At 39.0% G+C, this 21,010-nt stretch overlaps 1 protein-coding gene across 4 annotated transcripts in view; it reads right to left on the reverse strand.

Annotated features, from left to right (window-relative positions):
• LOC115413355 (probable palmitoyltransferase ZDHHC14) overlaps nucleotides 1-20,285 on the reverse strand; it is a 54,913-nt gene extending 34,628 nt beyond the window's left edge. The window contains exons 1-3 of one of the 4 annotated variants that reach the window (XM_030126144.1): nucleotides 19,654-20,285; nucleotides 18,753-19,047; nucleotides 1,906-2,066 (exon numbers count right to left, since the gene is read on the reverse strand). In XM_030126144.1, coding sequence (XP_029982004.1) covers nucleotides 1,906-2,066; nucleotides 18,753-18,994 — 403 coding nt within the window. In that variant the 5' untranslated portion in view covers nucleotides 18,995-19,047; nucleotides 19,654-20,285. The remainder of the gene's footprint in view (nucleotides 1-1,905; nucleotides 2,067-18,752; nucleotides 19,048-19,653) is intronic. The other 3 variants (XM_030126143.1, XM_030126145.1, XM_030126146.1) reach the window with 3 other exon arrangements.
• Nucleotides 20,286-21,010: the final 725 nt, after the last annotated feature.

The following is a 21,010-nucleotide window of genomic DNA, read 5'->3' on the forward strand; positions in this document are numbered from 1 at the left end:
TTTTTTTCTATAATCGAGCAGCCCTAATTGAAACTACTTTCTGTGGCCCTATTTATGAGAATAAATGCACTTTTTTTCTTCAAACAATGCCCTTTTTCACACTGATTTCACCAAATATGCAAAAACAGAGTGAGCTATTGGCAAACAAACATGACAACAATTATTTGTCTGTGAGCAAACATTCCAGCTCCGACCAGTCTACTGCTACGCTAGAGAATGCACAGCACACAAACCAATCATGGTGAAGTGATGCTAGAAAGGGAGTGTGTGTGTGCGTGTGTGTGTGTGAGGGGGGGTGAAGAAGGGGGACAGTGTGGTATTTGGGTCAACACTGTTCATATTTTCAGCCTGTAATTTGTTTATCCTCATCAAAAATGCTTGCCTGTATACATAATACACAGAACCTCTGCATAGCGCTGTGCTGGCCATTGCTCCGAGCTCTCTGTACTTTACCTTCTCTCTGAAAGCTTTTAAGTCTCCTAATGAGATTAATTAAGGCAGTCCAGAGTTTGTTTAATGAGGCCCCGGTGGCCTGAAGCACGGAAAGGACTGTGATCGCTGGGAAAATGAAGCCTCTCTTTAAAATGAAAAGAAAACACACAACTATAAGGAGGGTTTTAAACAGAGGGCTTAAAAAGTTAAACCTTAGGGCAAAGACAGTAGCGCTAATCCATTCAGCTACAGGACACTTTTTCAGATTGTGAACTGCTCTTACAATTTAGAGGATAGTACCTAAAAATCTATTTCCAGTATAAATTCCAGTCTACCAACTCTAAAGGTGCCGCAGACCACAGGCCAAACAATATTAGTAAGTTCCATTACAGCTAATGGCTTTTGGTTCAGATTCATCTTTGCACTAGCTTCATAGCAGGAAAATTATTTTACATTATTTTCACTGCTTTGGGATCATCTTCCTTAAGATATTTTGTTTAATTACTGCAAATTGGCAAGAACTACAATACTTTGGTGCTTCTACATTAAAGCTCTAATGTTGAATACAAAACACACAGATGATTATCCTAGTAGTGACTCAAATATGGTGTTAATCATGTAGAACTGGCAGCAGTAAATGCCTATTAATTAGGTTCATATAGAATCTAGGCAAGGCTGGATAACGTTAAATCAAATATCAAAGACTAAATTGCTTGTTGCACCCAGAAAGTTCTTTCTTTTATTTTTGTGACAAAGTACTGGCCACTGTCTGTGTTATGTAATGAAATGTAAACTGTGAGCAACTTTCGAGTCCCTTGAACAGTCTGAATTGACATCACCATCTGCCGTCTGGGCTGATTCTGACTCATGGAGATCCATCGTCAGTGCTGTGATGCTGGTAATTCACTTACACCATATTGAGTGGTTCCTAATGCACCAACAGTTTTACCTTTCAGGTCATAAATTAGATTCAGAAGTTATCCAGATGCAATTTATGAGTCAAGTAATACATCAGATGGGGACCTTGAAAAAGTTGGACTGATATAAACAGATCAAAAGCAATTTGGTAGCTATAGTGCTTCACCTCAGCATAAATGTAGAGGGACTTCAGAGTTTGTGAAAGCAATGTCACCAGACAAATCAGCCACATACTCTGGCATGCTGTGAATGATGTTGTAAAAGTACACACTAGGCCTCCTATGCAGAGATGCTAACTCAGATACAGAAATCTAAAACAGAGGCATGTTTATGGTGTAGGAGACAAAGTTAGGAAGCAGAATTATGAATGGAGAAAGACAAAGTGACAGTTCAATATCAATCAGTATATCAAGATTAAGATCAACTGAAGATAACAGATAAGAAATAGGAAAGAAAGTAACCAAAGAAGAACCATTTGGATAAGGAGATAAAATAAACATGAATTTGATGCCCACCTTTTGTATCTAAACTGAATGAATTAAAGTGGTATCTTACCTATCTGTCTCTCCAGGTCAGCTGCTTCATCTGGTGTGGCTCTGGGCAGCACCCCTGGATCACTGAAGCTCGTTCTCAACAGTGTCCCCAGTACAAACATAAATAGCACACCTCCTATCACAGGGATGACCGGGGTCAACGTCTGTGCAAGGAACGGACAGCTGGGGGGGACAAGGAAAAGATGAAGAGAGAGTAGGATATGAGTAAATAAAAGCGCACAAAAGAAGCAAAATTCAAGCTGATTGTAAATGCTGAAAGTTTACACGCCTTGGGAGATAACTTGTCACACATCAGCTGAGACACTGAGGCACATGGGTTTGGAAATCAATAAACTGTTCTTCTGAGTGTAAACAACTGTATAAAGAACAGAGCCTCTGCTAAACATTGGATGCTACTTGGCAAGCGCTGAAGTTCAGGAACACCTGTGACTTGTAGGCTAATGAACAGTGAGTGGATACAAGCCCTTAACACAGACAGACAGATACATACATGGAGGTCAGACCCCTGTGCTGTAATCTGTTCTAATGAGACAATTGAGTATAATCCCATTTACTGTCGGTGCAGGTGGTTAAAACAGTAATCACATTTAGTCCCACTGGGGAGGGGCACAGGCCGCCACATCCTATTTCATCTGGTCTTGTGCAGATTATTGCAGTGGATTTGGAAAGGTTAGGGTCAGCAAAGAGGTGCCATTCAAGACAAGGGGGGCAAGCTGAACATGTGGCAACCATATGTTCTGAAGGATGCTGCGAGGAATGCAAAACAGCACAGCAAGCTGAGCCAAGGTCAGTGTTTACATGAAGGATTGTATGTTCATTTACTGAAATCCCAAGAGAAATGGAAACTGGGAATGAATAACACAATGTATCTGCCAACTGAACTGCTACGGGAAAAAAAGGAGCTGAGCAAAGAAGCATCACTGTTCACCAAATGTATGTGTGTTTAAATCATTAAACTCCAATTTTAATACAGATGCAAGCAAACAATGGATAAAAAAAGCTTTTACTGTTTTCACTGGTGTTTGTCAACTGTATCTCAATTAGGGATGTGTCAGCATCAACATCATTATGTGCACAGCAATCCAAATGAATAAAATTTCCTGCAGTAAAACACTCAATTGTTTTTTGCTGCTTGATACAAAAGGTTCAGGTCAGCCATGGCATACTTAAAAACATATTACTATATATGGAACTTCCACACAAAAAAATTCCCATCTGGAATATCCTAATCTGTGTCACTAGAACTCTCCCACATGTTTGTTTGTTTTGCCTTCATGCTGTACAGATCAGACTATATAAAAAAAATATGGTTTTCTCTTAGCACACAATGTCATCTCAATCATTGTACAACACACTTAAATGTAAATGCTAGCCTGTAAGAGTACTGGTTCAGATAACACACACTGTGACAAAACACACAGTATTTTGAACTTCCAGTTTTAAGACAGGAGTTTGCAATTTGCCTGTCATATGACCTTTTGGATTTTTTGAGCCAGATGTGACCATATTTAGAGCTGGATGAGGGCTAGGGGTGATGAGTGAGCTACTGCTAAACACTCACTGACAAAATATAATATTTTACTGTTACTTTGTACATTTAAATGTTGACGACCTCTACAATTACTTCAGAGGAGTAGTCAGAGTTGCCATTTGGTCTGCTGAAAACAGGATTATGAAGTTTTGAGTTAAAAAGTCATTTTTCTAGATTTGATTATTATTTTTTTTTATATTCCCTCCTTCTAGGAATGGGCTAATTCTTCTCACAAAGTTATTGAATACTGAAGTCCTCTGGTGTTTAAGTCTTGCATTCTTTCTTTTATTGTTTCATTTTTGAGATTTTACAACAAAAATATTCAGAACATAGTGACAATTGTCGTCCTGTTTATTGTCCGCTTTTTCCATCAATCTTCACATGTTGCTTGCTGTAGTTTTATGATATAGGCTAAGTAAGTCTCTAAATGTTGTGAATTAAGTCTTGCATTCTTCACATATTATATATATTTTTTAAATATTGCACTGATATATTTGTCTAAATATTGTGCAAACCTAATTCCAGCCAAGAAATGTCTGTAGCAAATGCACAACGGGTTCTATGCTTAATCATAAAATGTCCCACAGTGGAACCCTACATCAAATTTATACTAAAAAAAAAAGTCTGACTTGATTAACAACATGTGTGGAAGGTCACTGATGGACACTCCATCATCACACCCTCAGATGGTAACACCTTGGGAGAGCGGTTACATCCGCTTCTCTGTGACGGCAGCCTTTATTCTTCTCACCAGCCAAGTCAAACTATATTTAGGTTTGCCACTACAGATAGTTGGTGGGAAAGGATATTAATGTGGATGTGGAGGTTGACTGCCTGCTTAGATCTGTGCTGATTGTAAAATCAAGCTGTGGGGTGGTGGAGGTGACTGCCCTGCCTTTTATCAGAAGTAAAAAGGTCATGCAAAAGATGAAGCTTTTGTAAGGAACACAAAGAGTTGGTGTATGTTGTTTATGAGTGTTTTAGTTTATAACCTTTGAAATAAATGTGCATGACATTTTGATGCTTTAGATGCTTTGATAAAACATCTTGACCACTGGATTAGCTGGCACAATGATTCGGGCTGGATTTACCACATTGATTACATAATCAGCTGTTTTTGATTATATCAGCACACAGCAACCATTCTGCACAATTGCTGCAATTGTCCCCATTAACCTGGATGAAAACACCTGGATGACACTAATGTGTGTCATATTCCAAACACCATCATCCATCTTGTTTTGCTCCTTTCACTTATACTACAGCAGAAAATGAGCAGCACCAACTGTTCATTTCCATAACAGATAGCATATGGCCACAGTTTATTAAAGTTATTCTACCTGATATTGTCAGTAATTTCTTTGTTCATTACAGCAACAAGCTTTGTATATTTATTTAATATCCCAAATCTGCCCTACGTAGAAATGTTTTTTTTTTTTTGATCAGTAAATGTCTCTACTTTTTAATGATGTCTCCATAAGCCTTTTCATAATGATTAGACTATAATTAGTCTTCTACTAGGATAATGGCATAGAATGAACAGAAAAAGACCATATAATCATTTATCACAATTATTCATATAATTAAGTATAATTAATCAGCAACTGATGCCACTGTTCCAGTGTCAGTATCAGCTTAATTTGTCTTGGCACCGCTTTTTTTGGCATTTTCACTGCATGAGAGGAGGGGCCACCAGGGACTATCAGATAGTATTTCTAGAAGCACCTTTGCCAAGGTTCTTTGCTAGCCAAAGTGCTACTAAATGTGAGGTAAAACTCTGCACAGATTGGTAAATCTAGAATCATCGCTGCCTCGGTCGAGTGTCATCATGTCACAACGTGGGACACCAAGCCATACTAGTAAATTTCCGAAAATGTCAGGAAATTTTCAAGATGGCTCCATGATGACAACTCAGCCTCAGATTTGAAGTGTTAACAACTATATTCCCATCTCACAAAGTCTTAATACTTCACTTTGGAATTTCTAACTTAGTTTTATGTTCCATCCTCCATCACCTTGCTGTAGCTGTACTGAAGCTGTAGCTGTACTGAAGACCAAGTCCCAGTACTGGAAATGCAACATGCTAGTGGCCAAACCAAGCTGTACCAAGTTGAGGGAAGTAAAGCTGATACTGGTATTAGAAGAGTGGCATAAAGTTCCATGACTGAGACAACTTTACCGCAGTTGTAATCTAAAATGAATCAATCAATCAATGACTCAATGAATCAACGTTAAGAAAATAGTGATATGTTTTTTCAAAACACAATTGAAAATGTGACTTGGCAGCACATTTATCAGGCTGCGACAAACACATCATCAACCACTCATTCCAGTGTGTGGAAACTGGCCCGTCCTGCTGCTCTCTACATCTGGAGTGAGACTGACCTAAGCAAAAACACTGGGTTGTCTGGGACATCAGCAGGAGGGTCCAGGCAGGACCACACTGTGTTGTGCAAACATTAAACTCTTGCCTCAGGACACCAACTGTGTCCATGTACAATATAGAGTCTTATATTTGACACTTGCCAGCACCACAGCCATCGTGCAGCCCAGAGTTTTGGGCCATTCTTCCTTTACCTCATGCTTCTCAAATGGGTAACAAATGGACAGGCACTATCCTACACTGTATTTTAATTCAAGACAGGATATTCTATATATTCTTATCTATGTCTGGAGCAGCTCTGTAACTCATCATTATGTTTATAATCTTCCAAATCTGACACAATTTAAACAGTACCTCCTTAGTTTATATATGCTGCATTATTACTGGCAGCTTATTTTAAGACGTAGATGTATTTGCTTTATAATCCTTGTTCACTGCAGGGATCTCTTTTCTCCTCTTGGTGTACTTTCAAAGTGCACCTATTGTTAATTTAGACAACTTCAGTAACAAGATATGCTTGCTATTAATTTCACCCACCCTGAACAGACAAAACAAACTGCATTTCCTTGCTCTAATATGCTCTAATAAGGAACAAAATGTATGTTAAAAGTGAACCGATTGCTCCAACTGCCAGAGCAAAAACCAACAGCAAGAGAATCACGGCAGATTGAAGACTATTTAGGCAGTGCTGAGAAGGCAAATACTTAAGAAATGTTGAAAAGAAACGACTACTCCACTCTTGCAAGAAAAACACTGTTTTTAACTGGAGGGTTAAGGGCATGAAAAATGTATAATCATCACAGCAAACACAACCCTCCCTGCTGTTAGCTTTAACTTCAGCACAAATATCCACACAGGGCCTTCAGCAGTTCACCTCTTTTAAAAGTACAGTTATTGTGATGTTGTAATAATAACGATCACACAGACAGCAAAGACACCGAGTATTTTATTTATTTCATACCTGTTTTTCCTATTTCTGGATCATTTTATGCTTAAACTTTGCTTCATAAAAATTAAAAATGGCACAACAGCATATAAACCCATGAGGACACCATATCAGCACAGAGAGAGAGAAAAAAAAGGCTATATCTTAACAAGGTCCAGGAAGGTCATGGCTTGCAGATAGCAACTGTCAGTAGAATTTCAAAGTCTGATGTCATTATCCAACGTTTTTCATCAAACCATTTAATCTGCCTTCTATTCGGTGTGATTGGTCACACTTCACATTAATGAATTTACCAAATTAGAGCTCCTAATGACAAGCTGCAAAAATCCTGTCAGCCCCTTACATCTGTAACATTTACACCTGAAACCAAAATCTTAATGATTTTAAGTAATCAATGGGAAAGACAAGGTCCATACTGAATTATTGAAAAGGTGGTTTAGAGCTCTAAACCACTCAAGTGTGATCACAGAATTCCCTCTTTCCTTGAAAAAACTAGACATTAGGATTTGTGACATCTTGAAAACATATTTTGACAATTGTCTGTTTCGATCAGTCTCTAAACCCATACCATCTTCTCCAGCAAACGGATCAAGATGAGAGAACAGCACAGACTATCTGTCCTCAGAAGCTGTGTCTTGATGTGTCAGACATGAGAGCATAATGAAAAGGCAGTCATGTGTGGAAAGTGACAGGTCAGTAGAAATGGACAAAGATTAAACATTGAAGCCATGAGAGGGGGAGGAAGCAGACAACACCAAGCTTGCATTTCATACAGTCTTGGATCAATGAATAGATGTTGACAAGCTCAAGGTAGGCAGCAACGTGTGTGTTTTTATCAGGCATGAGTGTTTTAGACCATGTGCCATTTCAACCCTTGTGTTAGAGAACTGTAAACCTGGATAATTCCACGACAGTACTAAACAAAAAAAAAAAAAATCATACATTTAACAGAGACTTTAGGGAGCATTGTTGCCATGGAGACGGACAGTATCCAATGTCAGAAATGGTAAATTTCGAAAAGGGAAACTGGTTACCCTGGAAACAGCCACATAAGTGAAGTAAAGCCCCCAAGGAAAAGGAAAGAGACAAAGGCGTTCGACAGGATGATTACATTCTTAAGTGTTTTATGTCATCAAAAAAAATTTGTGGGTCAGAATGAAGGCTGAAATATTGCTGGACTTTATTCTAATGTTCAAGAACATGTGGTAGTGACAGCTTGTCATCTTTCCTTTTTTAGATAGACTGAACTTTAATTTAAAAGGAGTTGCATCTAGTAGTCTATTTCTACCTTATAAATCAAAAATAAATGTCATCTGTACTCCTCAAAAAAAGTTCTCACATTATTTCAAAGATGTCAGTGTACTGTATTGTAGACGTGTGATGAATTTATCCACAGTCACAGAATGACATGTCTATGTGTACATGACCACTAGACGGAGTAATGAGTCACTCTTTAAAGATAAGAAACCAACAGAAAAAACTTTCAGAGGCAAAGAACATGACAAAAATAGAAACACTGCCATTGTTTTCAGCACTAAGCATAGCTCTAAATTAAAAGAATGAAGTCTGAAATCACATTATTTCTGCTAAAATGATCACTTTGATTACAAAGCTTATGAAGGTATAAGATTACTATCCTATGTTATATTATTATGACTAAACTACAACAGTTCTAACTTTCTGTGGACAATTGAAACAGGTCTTTGGTGCAGATATTGACAACACAAACCATACTGAAAACTCAGGTGACTTATGGTTTTACTGTGGCCGTTTTCTGTTTAAAAACAGAGTAAAGCTAACAGAGCTATAATGTAAATTATCACTGATGGAGTATATGAAGGTATTAAGAAAGTGTTATTTTGACTGCCTGTCAGAGTTTATGCTTGAAGGAGAAAACCTGATGACATGGTTTTACAGATGTGTGTAAACAATGATCTTCATACTTTATTCAGTGAGTGATAGACCCTGTGGAGACTTGGCTAGTGTTAATTTGTCAGGGGTTCTGGTAGCTGTGAGTTTGTTCTAGTATGAGATTTCTGCTTGTTGCTGACAGTTTGGAATATCAATACTATAAGTAACCCCTTGAAGAGGAATTAACCAGGATTTGTTGTACTATTTTACAGAAACTGCTGTCACTAATACTTACAAAAGATACGTTCATAAAAATGATAGTGGTCAAAAGCAACATAATGACTCCATGATGGCCAGTTCTTGATGAAATGGTGATGTGCTCAGAATAAAAAGCCATATTGAGAGATTTGGGGGACCAAGACTGATACAGTCTGTCCTCTCATGCCGACTTAAGTTGTTTAAACAGCAAACATGAGTTGTCTTTTTGCAGAGGACTTACAGGAGATGACAATCTTTACTGCATATGCCTCGCAGAGTTTGACATTTACAGTTTTTCCAGTTTTTAGCAATCTCTGTTTTTTGACTTCCTTTTGGTGACAAGGGAACACTGAGTTAGACACTGACCTTACTTTCTACGTGACATAACATAGCCAGGTTTGCGTCAGCTGTTATGAGTCAGTAGGGTTTTCCTGTCAGCTGTTTATTAATAATCACTTAAAGAAAAATCCAAACTGCATGATACTTTCACAGAGCAATATGCATAGACGTAGCCTTAGAGTTGCAACACTGCTGTTGATGCACACCAGATGGGAGTGAGTTTAGGGTTTTGGAGGTTTGAGTTAAAGTTTTTATTGTTCCAGGCTTGTCTCATTCATGTAAACAAGCATTTATACTGCCATGTTGGCTCCATTAGATCTTCCTATATAACACATAAGCCATTCCCCAACACGTACTCTTTTTAAAAGACTTTTTTTATTTTTTTTGGAATCCATCACAATTCACTTCTCTATGTTTTCAATGTGAAAGGTATAATCCAGAGACAATTAGCTTAGCAAAAATACTGAAAGTTGGCGAAAGCAGCAGCCACATCATGTCTGGAAGCTAAAACAAAACCAAGCAATGAGCACCTCACTTCTACAAATGACATATACTGAGTAAAAACGACACGGTGTGGTTTTACATAGTAATATGTGCAATTTAACTGGGAAGCGTGACACTTTTTGTGTCTGTAGCTGCAATTCTTCAGAAGGTAATCTCTCCATCTCAATAGACTCTCTTGAGATTTTCTAACCATTTGCCCCTCAAAGGGTGCATTAATCTCAACAATAATCCAATCCAGATTACCGTTATCACATTTCCAACTAAATCCTCTTATGATGCCAAACAGTTTTCAAAAACTCAGCTGGAGGCTAAGCTCAGGGACTTTCATCTCAGCTTGATGTGACCATGTGGTGCTATCTTCACTCAGTACGGTTTACCGGCTGTCCTTTCAGTCACCTGAGATAATCCACACCCTGTTTACGTTCCTGCTCAAACATTAAATCTATGGTATGAAGGCAATCAATGCCCTGTGATCTAAAAACAAAACAAAACAAAAAAAAAACATTCTATCAACTAAATACTTTATTTCTGCACCACAAAGCATAAAGGGCAGCAATTCTCAGAAGCTGAAGCTTGACATGAGACTGTTCAAAAAATTAACTTAAAATGTGCTTTAATATTTACTTTCATGGCCTTTCACTCATCAAGGCTGAATGGATATCAGTTTTTCAGTTTTGCATTTTATTACACTTTGACTGTTTTGATGACAGACAAGGGCAGAACATGAACCTTCTTTAGCTGTGGGCCAATCATGTGTCAGTCAAACAACTGAACGTGACATGTTTTTGAAAACGGCTACATTTTTACCCAGACTTCTTTATGGTATCACAATTCCCTACCACCTTTCAGACAGACATCAGTGGAGCACAGTGGAGCCTGAGAGGACTGCATTGGTCATGAAAAGTCTCCAAATGTGCTCATAAATCATGTTTTGCTGTGCACTCAATTACTAGCTCAGGGAGTGGATTTGCACAAGAAAGCAGTGTGACAAACACAGGGTGCAGGGTCGATTGAAAGCTTGGAGCCAGTCTGAGAGGCAGCACAGCAAACAGATGAATATGATTCCTAATTTCTATGGGCTTAGGTGACAGATCTGCCTCTTGCCTCCTCAACAAAACAAATAGTGACAGCAATGTCTGACAGAACGTCCTGTGAGAAATTAAAGTCATATTCGAGACATTTTGACTATAAAAATGACCTAGATCTGACTGTATGACGTTTAAATACAGCATTTCCAATTAATTACATGAACTGTGGCAGCCTCTCATAAGCGCACAGTGAACCAAAAATATTTTTACACACAGAATCTTACTCAAAATGATTAATGATGTTTATCATTTTGTGACAAATTTGTTATGTGCTACAAATGTTACAATGAACAATGATGGAAATAAACTAACCACATGTTTTGGGTTATGCACTAACAATATTGGACAGCGTAAATGGATGTGTTGTTACAAGCTCACCACCTGTCTCGACTCAACAAAAACACACAGCTGAACCAGACCTTGGACCACTATCCTCAGATCCAATACGAGCCATAGAATCAGTGGAGAAATCAACCCTATTCAATAAGATGGGCTTAGCATTTCTTTTTTTCAAATACTAGAATGTTGAATTTTGAAATAATTCTGCATATCAATCGTTGTTTATCAACCTCTAATTTAGAAATGCAAAAAGTAACACTTTAAACATGTCTGGCTCATTAGTAAGTTTGTGTGTATGTGAATTATGTGAGATCTGATGCTATAGTGAAATGCCATTTAATTGTCATTTAGAGCGCTTGTGGCAGCATTTTTCAGTACTTTCTGAAGATGCACATTAAGCAGCAATATATCCATAGCCAAAAACCTATACAAAATACTTCAAAATGAGTTCCCTTGTTACCTGCCTGAAAACTGAACGTCAGGAGGACAAAACAAGGAATGGCAGCGTACTCTATACACTGCCAGCTCTGCTTAGAGGAATGCTTTTCTTGTATAAGGAAGCCATGTCTACAATGGGTGTGACTGTTCAAATTATGTGGACAAAGACTCTTTCGCAACTAACTGCCTATATGACACTCCAGGGCTGACTTATTATTTCGCTCCAGCATGAACCAAACACATTTACAATTCCTCTGCAGCACTGGGCAAAACTAACACAGCACAAGTCAAAGAGGGCTTCTATTCACTTAACTAAATATTCAGAAGAAAAAGACCCCCGAAGATACCATTCTTGCTGTATTCTGTTTTTAATGAAAAAGGATGCGCCTTGGGTGATCATAAAACATTTTCTGTCTGAGACCAAAAGGCACTTGACCATAACCTCCTTCTCTATTTACAGCCACCCTAATGTGCCACTTAAACCTGTGAATAGACATGATTGTGTCGACTTTAAAGGGTTTTGTGCCATTGGAAAATTTAGATTGGTTATCTTTAACAGCCTCTAAGCATCGAAGTATCAGAGTGCGGCAAATACCTGCTGATGTAAACTCAAAAGTGAAAATTAACTGAACGCTTATGGGATAAATCACAAAATAACTGAAGTAACAAGTGGTGCCAAGTACAACAAACCCAAACCCTCAAACATATTTTGCCTATTATTAGTAAATGGGAAAATTTTATAAAAATCATACAAAAAAAAAAAAAAATTTGAACCTTGATCTACCTTTCCCAAAATATAATGACATCTATTCTGCGTCACTGGCCATCTATAAATCCAATTTTGTATGAACTGAACCAATAGTTTTGCTGCTCAAGTGTTAGCAAACAAACCGAACCAAAAACAATACCCCTTGCCTCCCCTTCGGGGGGTGGGGTAAGAATATTGACATTAAAGAAACAAACTGATGTCTATGCCCCCTAACAGACACTTCTAAACACAGCTTCAGGTTTAAGATATCCTTTCTAACCCTCTGAACTACCCTTATTTTACACTAGGGTCTTATTACCTCTAAAATTGCTGAGCTTTCAGTCGATTCTCATTGCATACTTAACTAGGTTAATGAAGGGGTGACAGTGCACCAACTCAACAGGCATGCCTTCAAGCAATCCCCTTTATGCTGCATCAAAACCATGAGTAGCAGGAATGCACACTGGGATCTGGTTACAGAAAAATGGAACGGAAGAACCTATCAACTCAAGTGCTTCTTTAAACGTTTTAATTCATGTAAATGGAGGTTTGATTTTCCATGACAAGACAGACAAGTAGGAACCCGTCTGTGCTGTTACTAAGCTAAAATAATCAGAGGGCATTATTAACAGCATCACAATCACTAATCACCTGACAACGTAGCTTAAATGTTGAATCGGAGAAGGATTTGGGTCGATTCCTGTGTGCATCAGCGAGACAGCAAAAAGAGGGTTGGACAAGTGAACCAGTCAGACAAAGCTTTTATAAGACTGGAATTATATGACTCTGGGGTGAAATAGGCAAAGGCTCTGACAAAGCTTTGAGGGCTGTGATTATATTCAAAAGCTTAAAAGTATGCAGATTCTGGTAGATGAATGTGACTGACTGACTGATTTTTTTTGTCTAAATTAAGCTTGTCAGGTAACACACGTTCCAAGGCAGTGTTCTGCTCTCATTCTGGTTCAAGTGTCTATAGAAGTGCCCATAGTACCTCAGACACTTCTCAAACACAGGTTTATATATATATTAAGTGCCAAAACCTACATGTTATATGTCTATATACTGATCTCACAAAAGAAATGATTTAACTTAATTAATATTTAGTAAACATGTCAAAATAACCCACACCTCTTGCTGTACAGTGCCTGTTTGGAAAACAGTTTCAGACTCTTACCAGACCTGCAGTGTAATTCAGTCAACTCCTGCATCACTGGAACCAATATCATTGATTAATCAAGTTCTTAATTTAACCAAGTGATTTCCACTTAAACTTAACATGCTTTGTGGAGTTACTAGGCTCCAGGGATCGGCATGTTTTATTGTTTAAAGATTCCCTCAAATGTCCACTTATTGTCAGATGCAGCATAGTTTAATATAGTTACCCTTTACCCTTAAATTCACATTTTTTTTCTTTACGCTATGAGAAAAGGTCATTCAATAATCAACAATAACAAAAAGTGAGATGCAGTCACCTATAACCATGCACTGGTTAAAAAGAGCTGACATCCTGACCCCTCTGGTTGTGCCCCATGGGACCTTAATCAAGAAATAAAAATTAATTGCATTGCAGTCATTGGTGACAGACAAGTTTTTTATCCTGTTTGAATTATGCCATTGTTACACATACAATGCTCGTAAAGTTAAAGGATAATATTAAAGTCAAGAAAGCTGCAGCATGTGGAAAATCTGTTGAAGTATCAGACTGTAAAAATACTTATGAAGTATAAAGACTAAATATAACATAAAGACTACGCACCAGATCATTGTAACTGTCTGTCCCTCTTCACTTTCTGTTCAGTCGTTGAAGATGTCTCTGTAGCTTCACCATGACTAGACTTGTAGTGATTTTCACATCTTTCACATCTTTTTTTTTTTTTACCTCACTCTCAAAGATTAAGGTAAAAAAGCAGCAGTTGTTAAGGTGCTTGTGTTTCAGGTGCAGTGAGAGATACAATTTATTTAACTGTTTAACACAAAACTAGATGTTTCTTTACAATCTTTTTCATGAAAAGCAACTTCCTTGGCTCATAAAATTATCTTTTAAGTAGACGAACACAATAATTTCACATTATCTTTCGCCACTGACCGCCATTAATATTTCTTCCTAAGTTATGTCCCATGGGTTACAGCAGAAGGGGTGGGACTTTGGCTCTTTATAAGCCAAACATGACAGTCTAGTCAAATCCAATGTGGCTTGAGCTGTAGTCCGCTACATTTTTAGCCCTTCCTCTGCTCACTCCAAACATCTGTGGTGCTTGAAATAAATTTTCACATCAAACAAAACAGCACAACTCAACACCACATCAAACACCATCCTGAGTGAACTTTTACAAGGCGCAAGGGAGAGTAGGCAACATGTGCAATAACAGTACACATGGGAGTCTGGGGGGAGCCAGCAATAGAATAATAAACAGCCCAAAGTCTGTCGGTCACTAAGAGGGTTTATTGTGCATAGACAAGCACCCCTCAGACAAAGACAAAAAACAACCAAAGAGATATATGTCCTCATTTCTCAACACTGGCTATCCATTTAATCTTTCCACACCACACAAAGACGTGCCGACATGAACAGACAGATACAGAGTGAATGTCTTCATATCATCACATCATTTAAAATATAGTGACAGGATATAGGGGCAATTTAAAAGACAGAGGGATCTCTTACAAACTGGAAGAGGAGTTGTTTTCCGCTCTGCTGACAACTGGCAAGTCGGGTTCGAAAAACACATCTAATCGAAATGCATTACAGTTAATGGCAACAGAAGCCAATGTGCAGGTCTGCTGACTATCGCCCTGTCCGATAAATGTCTCCTTTCAGCTGATGGGCGTAGGGTGGGGGGGTAGGAGACAGAGAATGAGAGGAAAGTCAGGAGGACTCGGTCACCCTGAAGGCATGGACAGTTAAGCAGGGAGGACAGTGCTAAGCTGAAAAGTGGCATTGTGGTTGCATGGTGTTCCTGAAAAATGTCCCCTGTAGTCACAACAAACAGAGGACAGGACACAAGCCCTGCTCCACTGGTAACAGTATCGGAAATGAAGCTGTCTGAGGGGGAGAGGGGGTATCGTCAGGAAGCATCTGGCATCCTCCATGTGGGTGCTGGGGAGCTTCCAGGTTCCAGCAGTATGTCATACTTCCATTTCAATATATTTAGAAGGTGTAGAGCATATTTTTTTCTGCCTACAATAGCTTCTTCACAACAGATTGGCCTTTTGATATAAGTTATTTCTGTTTCTCTGACAATGTATTGAAAGGTGAAGTAGTCCAAAGGTCACAACAGATAGATTCATAAGTTGGAGCACTGTCCTTCTAAAGGGATGTCACACACAAGGCATGCAACAAGAGAGAGCTAGCAGTGGATTAGATCATGAGGCAACAAAAACTGACCAAGAGATGCCACATCCAAATCTACTTACCAGAATTTATATTAATAAACAGAATATCTACAGATGTCAGACCATTGCCCATGGGCTCTAGAACACCTTAAGGTTCCTATAAACCATGTGATTTCAGCAATCTTAAACAACTGGCAGCCACACTGTGAGACAGGGATGTAATAAATGTGGATACAGCTCATATGTTCTGTTTAATGATAATATCTATCAAATCCCAGGCTATGATGCAAGTACAGATACAAGAATTAAATGCCATCAGCAGACAACATCTAACGGTGCTGCCATAGATGTAAAAAAATAAATAAATAAATAAAATTAAGCACAGCCTTTCTACAATAGTGGTATTTAAGTAAATGGAAAAAAAATCCAAAGTTGAGTGGAAGGACGAGAGTGTGGACCTAGTTGTGTCTCCAGAACAGAAGACAATGTGGGATTAAAATTATACGACAGAAGTAGTCAATCCATTTATACATTTTTATGCATTGTTTTTCACATATACACAAGTTGGCATTTTGGAAAAATCTTCTTTTTCTTATTAAAGCACTACAGGTTAACACAAATAGGACGGTGGTACATATATGTTGTCCCATGCAGAAAGGATATGGTTATGAGAGTGAGTTGGATTCATCTACTTTTTGCCCACAGATACGTAGGTATCAAGGCAGGGTTAAGTTCACTGTTAAGTTTATACCATCAGAAATTCAGACATCAACACAAAACAGCTCAACTCACAACATAAAGAGAATAAAAGGGAATTAAGACATCACAAATTGAAACAGAATACTTTAATGACTTCTACAACCTGATATTTACAATATTTTTCCAGATACTTTTCTTTGCATTACTCAATAATAACATGGATATTTTGCAGGTTTTGGAGCAGACAAAGTGTGAGTGAATCAGTCACTTTTTGCTCTGCCTGACTGCTATGTTGGGCATTTTTAAAAACTATTTCTGACATTTTATAGGTAAAATAATTCATCAAGAAAATAAATGTTGCCTTAGTCGATAATGAAAATGATCATTAACTGCAGACTTGCCAACGTACAGAATAGGCATTCATTTCAACATTTAATTTGCTTTTATATTATCCAGCATGGACCATTTTACATTGTAGACACTGAACAGCAGCTATCAACCCTTGCACATATTTTGCTTATTAAGCTCTCTCTGGCTCTGAAGCACTTTACCCTGATAAAACCTGTCCAGTTGAGCCACAAATCTCATGATGGAGCAGGATTCTTATCTAGCAAAGATGTAGTTTCTGAGCAGATAGATGCCAGAGTGATTACTATAGACTAATGAGGAGATAGAGAATGTCCTGTGTTACAACCCCTGTGCTGGCAGCGACCAGGTCAATGTCTCTGTCTACATGCTGTAACACATTCTTCCAGCCAATTTAGAAATAACTGCTTCAGAGGAACATGAAGAACTGTATAAGAAATACATGCTATCTGTTGATTACAGGATGTGCCACAAGTGGAGAAAAGACACAGGTCTCCCTTGGGAATACTGGGACTGTGATTAAAGTGTAACTTTACCTCACGCTAAGCCTAATGCCACCCACCTCATATTTCTGAAAACAGGCAGGGAGAAGGGCAAGCAGAGGCTGAAAAGAGAGGTGGATGTGTGGGATAGGAAGTGTTCTGGGACATTATAAGAGCAGAGAATCCCAAGACACCTACGCTTATGAGGATCTGAAACAATTGTTAGTTTGGATTTTTGTGGCGCTGTACCTAAAAATAAACATCAGTTTGAGGGCATTCAATACGTTGAATATTTTCACTACATTTTCCTGCTCTCATGCATCCTTTTGACAGGAAGTAAAGCCCTGAAATGCTCTTCAACCTGCAAGAGTTCCCCCACCAAAAAGAGGAACTCTGCACTCTGTATTGTTGTGAGTTTGGTGTTTTAATAAGTTATTTTTTTATTTAAACTTATGAACAAATCAACCTTTGAGAGAGCAGTTTTATAGGATGAAATATCTGTGCCCTGGGAGTCCAATGGTTAAGGTTAGAGCAATAAAGTTTGGCAGATTCCCACTGGAGGGCATGTAGGCTGCACACCTCTGATTAGAGGGTGTTAACATTGATTTTTCTTAAAATAAAATGAATCAAAGTTGATTCTATGTCCGGTTCAAGGTAGGAATGCCCAGGACTATTTTTAAAATGAGAAGAAATGTGTTGAGTAATTTTCACCAATGAAATAAAAAATTTTTTAGCCATTAGCACTGATGTGTTTCATTTCAGTGGATTATTCAGTTTACAGCTCAGAATACATGTCTGAATACGCAGGCAGAGTGTAAATCTACTCCAAAAGTCATGCATGGCATGTCACCAAGTTAAAATGTCAGACACAATTGCTGACCTACAACGGAGAGCAGGTTTGCTAGAAAATGATGTGAGATCGATGTGGAACAAAAAGAGTATTAGTTTCCACGCTGGTAGTATAAAATTACGACACAATAATCACATTCATAGACATCGGAATGACCCACATAAATGGTTAGGTTTCCTCTTCCTGCTACACCAGAGTAAAGTAAATGATAGCCTGAAGATGGCTGACTGAAGGATGCCATCTGATACAGAAACCTGAGAGTAAACACAACAAAACAAAACTAGAAAGATAATAATCTCAGTTTTTTACACCAGTACTGCATGCACACCCTAAAAAACAAATTAAAGGGAGCAAAGCACACACCTTCTCTAAACAATGACGTCACAGTTTCCATCAGTGACAGCCCCCACTGAAGCACAAAGTAAGTCACACAAAAGTGACTGGACTTGGTTGTATTTCCTATATTCCAAAGAGAGGCCTTAGTCTAATCCCCAACCAGTTTGTACTGACATCTCCCTGAGCCCCAAGCAGATCATAGGAAGCACACCCACTCCACAGTGATGGCTCTGACATAACTGACCTATATCTAAACATTTTGTATGACAGCAGGGCCCTTGAAATCTCTACTGTCAGTGTATATAAGGAAGAAGCAGATGAGGGCACAGTGATAGTAAGCATACTTAGAATACTTACTCAAATGTGAAGAAAAGTCCACAAGTCACTAGAATGAGGACAAGGGTGAGGTAGAAAACCCCTGTCTGTTTGGCCATCATAATCCTCCCATCGCAGTAAAATTTATTCCGACCTGGGAAGGACTCCCATTTCCTTTTCTTTGGGGTCCTTTTCTTGTAAGGGGTCTCCATTGGTGTCGAGCTGCGAGTGCTTATTTGACTGTACTCGCACTCTCTCATGGACTCAGATACCCCGAGATGCATCAATTGCTGATTAAAATCTCCACAGCTGAATAAATCCCGGGGCAGATGTGCCTCTGTGAAAAAGAATAAACCAGTTTAGTTTAGTGTAGCAGAGAGGCTACATTTACAAGTTTTCAGATCAGTGCATGCCGGTGGCGAGTGTAAGTGGAAAGTTTGTAAAAAAGTTCGAGACACTTCCTGTTATTAATACCCAGCTAACACTCACGTAGTTTTACGAAGACATTCAGCCTAAAGGAAAGATAAAGTCAGAGAGTTCACACAGCTAAAGTTAAGCTAAAGTAAAGCTGGCTAACTGGGCGAATAACTTCACTAGCATCCCACATAGCTTAATAGCGCCTTTTGTTAGCATCAACTTGGCTAGCCTTGAGTAGCAACTGAATCTAGTGTTGCTAAAGCTAACAGTGCTAGCAAGTTAAAGAGATAACTGTTAATTAAATGGTAGCACATTGGTCAACTTCTACAATTAAAAGCTAGCTCAGTTAACGCACATAAGTGAAAGCTTGAATGCTGGTATTTTACTTTAGAGTCTTTCGCATATGAGGAGCTAAATTTAAGGGTTAAGTGCACTCCTTGGCTGCGCTGTCAGCCACATAACATTTCATCACACGGCTTCACATCCCGGGTGTTTGCCTGCTCTGCCCGGTGAGGAGCTGCCTTACCGAAGGAAAGTACCGCCGGCTGCTCGTCGTGTTGGGGTGTTGTCACGTAGCTACTCCTTTCGTTATCCAGGTTTGTTACGAGCCGAGGACAAAGCGAAGAACACCATCTTTAGAAGTGCAGCGTGTTGAAATGGAGTTTAATTTTAGCTGAGAACTTCGCTTTAAAGGGAAAAAAAAAGAACAAATCCGGGGGAAGACCAGTCGACGGAGCTTCTCAGACGAGCTCCAGCATCCTGACTGGCCGTGGCTCAGATGGACCCTAGGATTCTTTACGCACAACACAAACCGAGCAGGACCTTACAGCCATATGCCCAAGTGTTTCACAACAACAGCCGGCGAAAACCTGCAGAAATCTTCCACACTTAGCAGCGTATTCGGAAATAAGTTGCAGTATTCCCCCAGAAGCATGCATGCATTCAGGCAGGCCGGTCGACAGCCCTCCGCTCTCACCGTGTCCTGATCCACACAGTGCTGCCACCCTCGCAAACAACAAACATCAACATGGGAGCAGAGTCTCCGAGCCTGCTCCTCCCCCTCCGACCGAGGATGAAGTCGCTACTGAGGGGGAGCAGGAGGAGGACGGGCTGTTAAGGGGGTTCCCAACCCAGGGTCCGGGGGCCTCGAGGGGCCCATCAGCGACCAGAGGCGTGTCCAAGGAGGGGTCTGGAGGGGCTGAGCAGCAAACACTGCAGGTGTCTGACATGCGTTCCTGCACATTAAGAAAAACGAACACTAATTCCAGAAATTGCAAAATATTATGTTGGAAAAACATTTTGTAACACCAAAGATCAAAAAGGCTTTGTTGTGCCGAATTCTACTCCCTGCTTCCCCTCCCTAAGTCAGCCATGAAGAGGACAATGTGCACTGAATTCATCCTGTCACAACTTTTTCTCCTTTCCGACTGTAGGGTATGAAATTAACTGTGAATTATTCAACCTCTTAACACCATCATACCTGTGTAGCAATTAAGTAATTAATTATATTGTAAGATATTGCAGTTATGTTTTTTAACCTTCCTCTTGTGTTAGGCACAGACCCATTTTAGGTTTGAAATGCATAAATTAACCATATAAAATTTGTGTATAGCATCAAGGCTTTTTGAATTTGTCAGGAACCTCTATTTCAACAAAATAATAATAAAAAAAAATTCACTAAATTATGAAATGCTCTGGTTGAAATCACAACCTTTATGTTGTTAGGGTCGATTTCGACCCAGTTATAAAAAATAAGATTATAAAGCAATAATTAGAGCCAAAACTGAACACATAAGTGCACTGTCAGCCAACACACTGACGGCCAGCTCCTCTCCCAAACGTGAGCTTTTGGGGATTCTCATTTTGCCTTGTTGTCCAGTATA

The sequence above is a fragment of the Sphaeramia orbicularis genome, chromosome 22 (genome assembly GCF_902148855.1).
Source record: "Sphaeramia orbicularis chromosome 22, fSphaOr1.1, whole genome shotgun sequence".
Taxonomy (NCBI): domain Eukaryota; kingdom Metazoa; phylum Chordata; class Actinopteri; order Kurtiformes; family Apogonidae; genus Sphaeramia; species Sphaeramia orbicularis.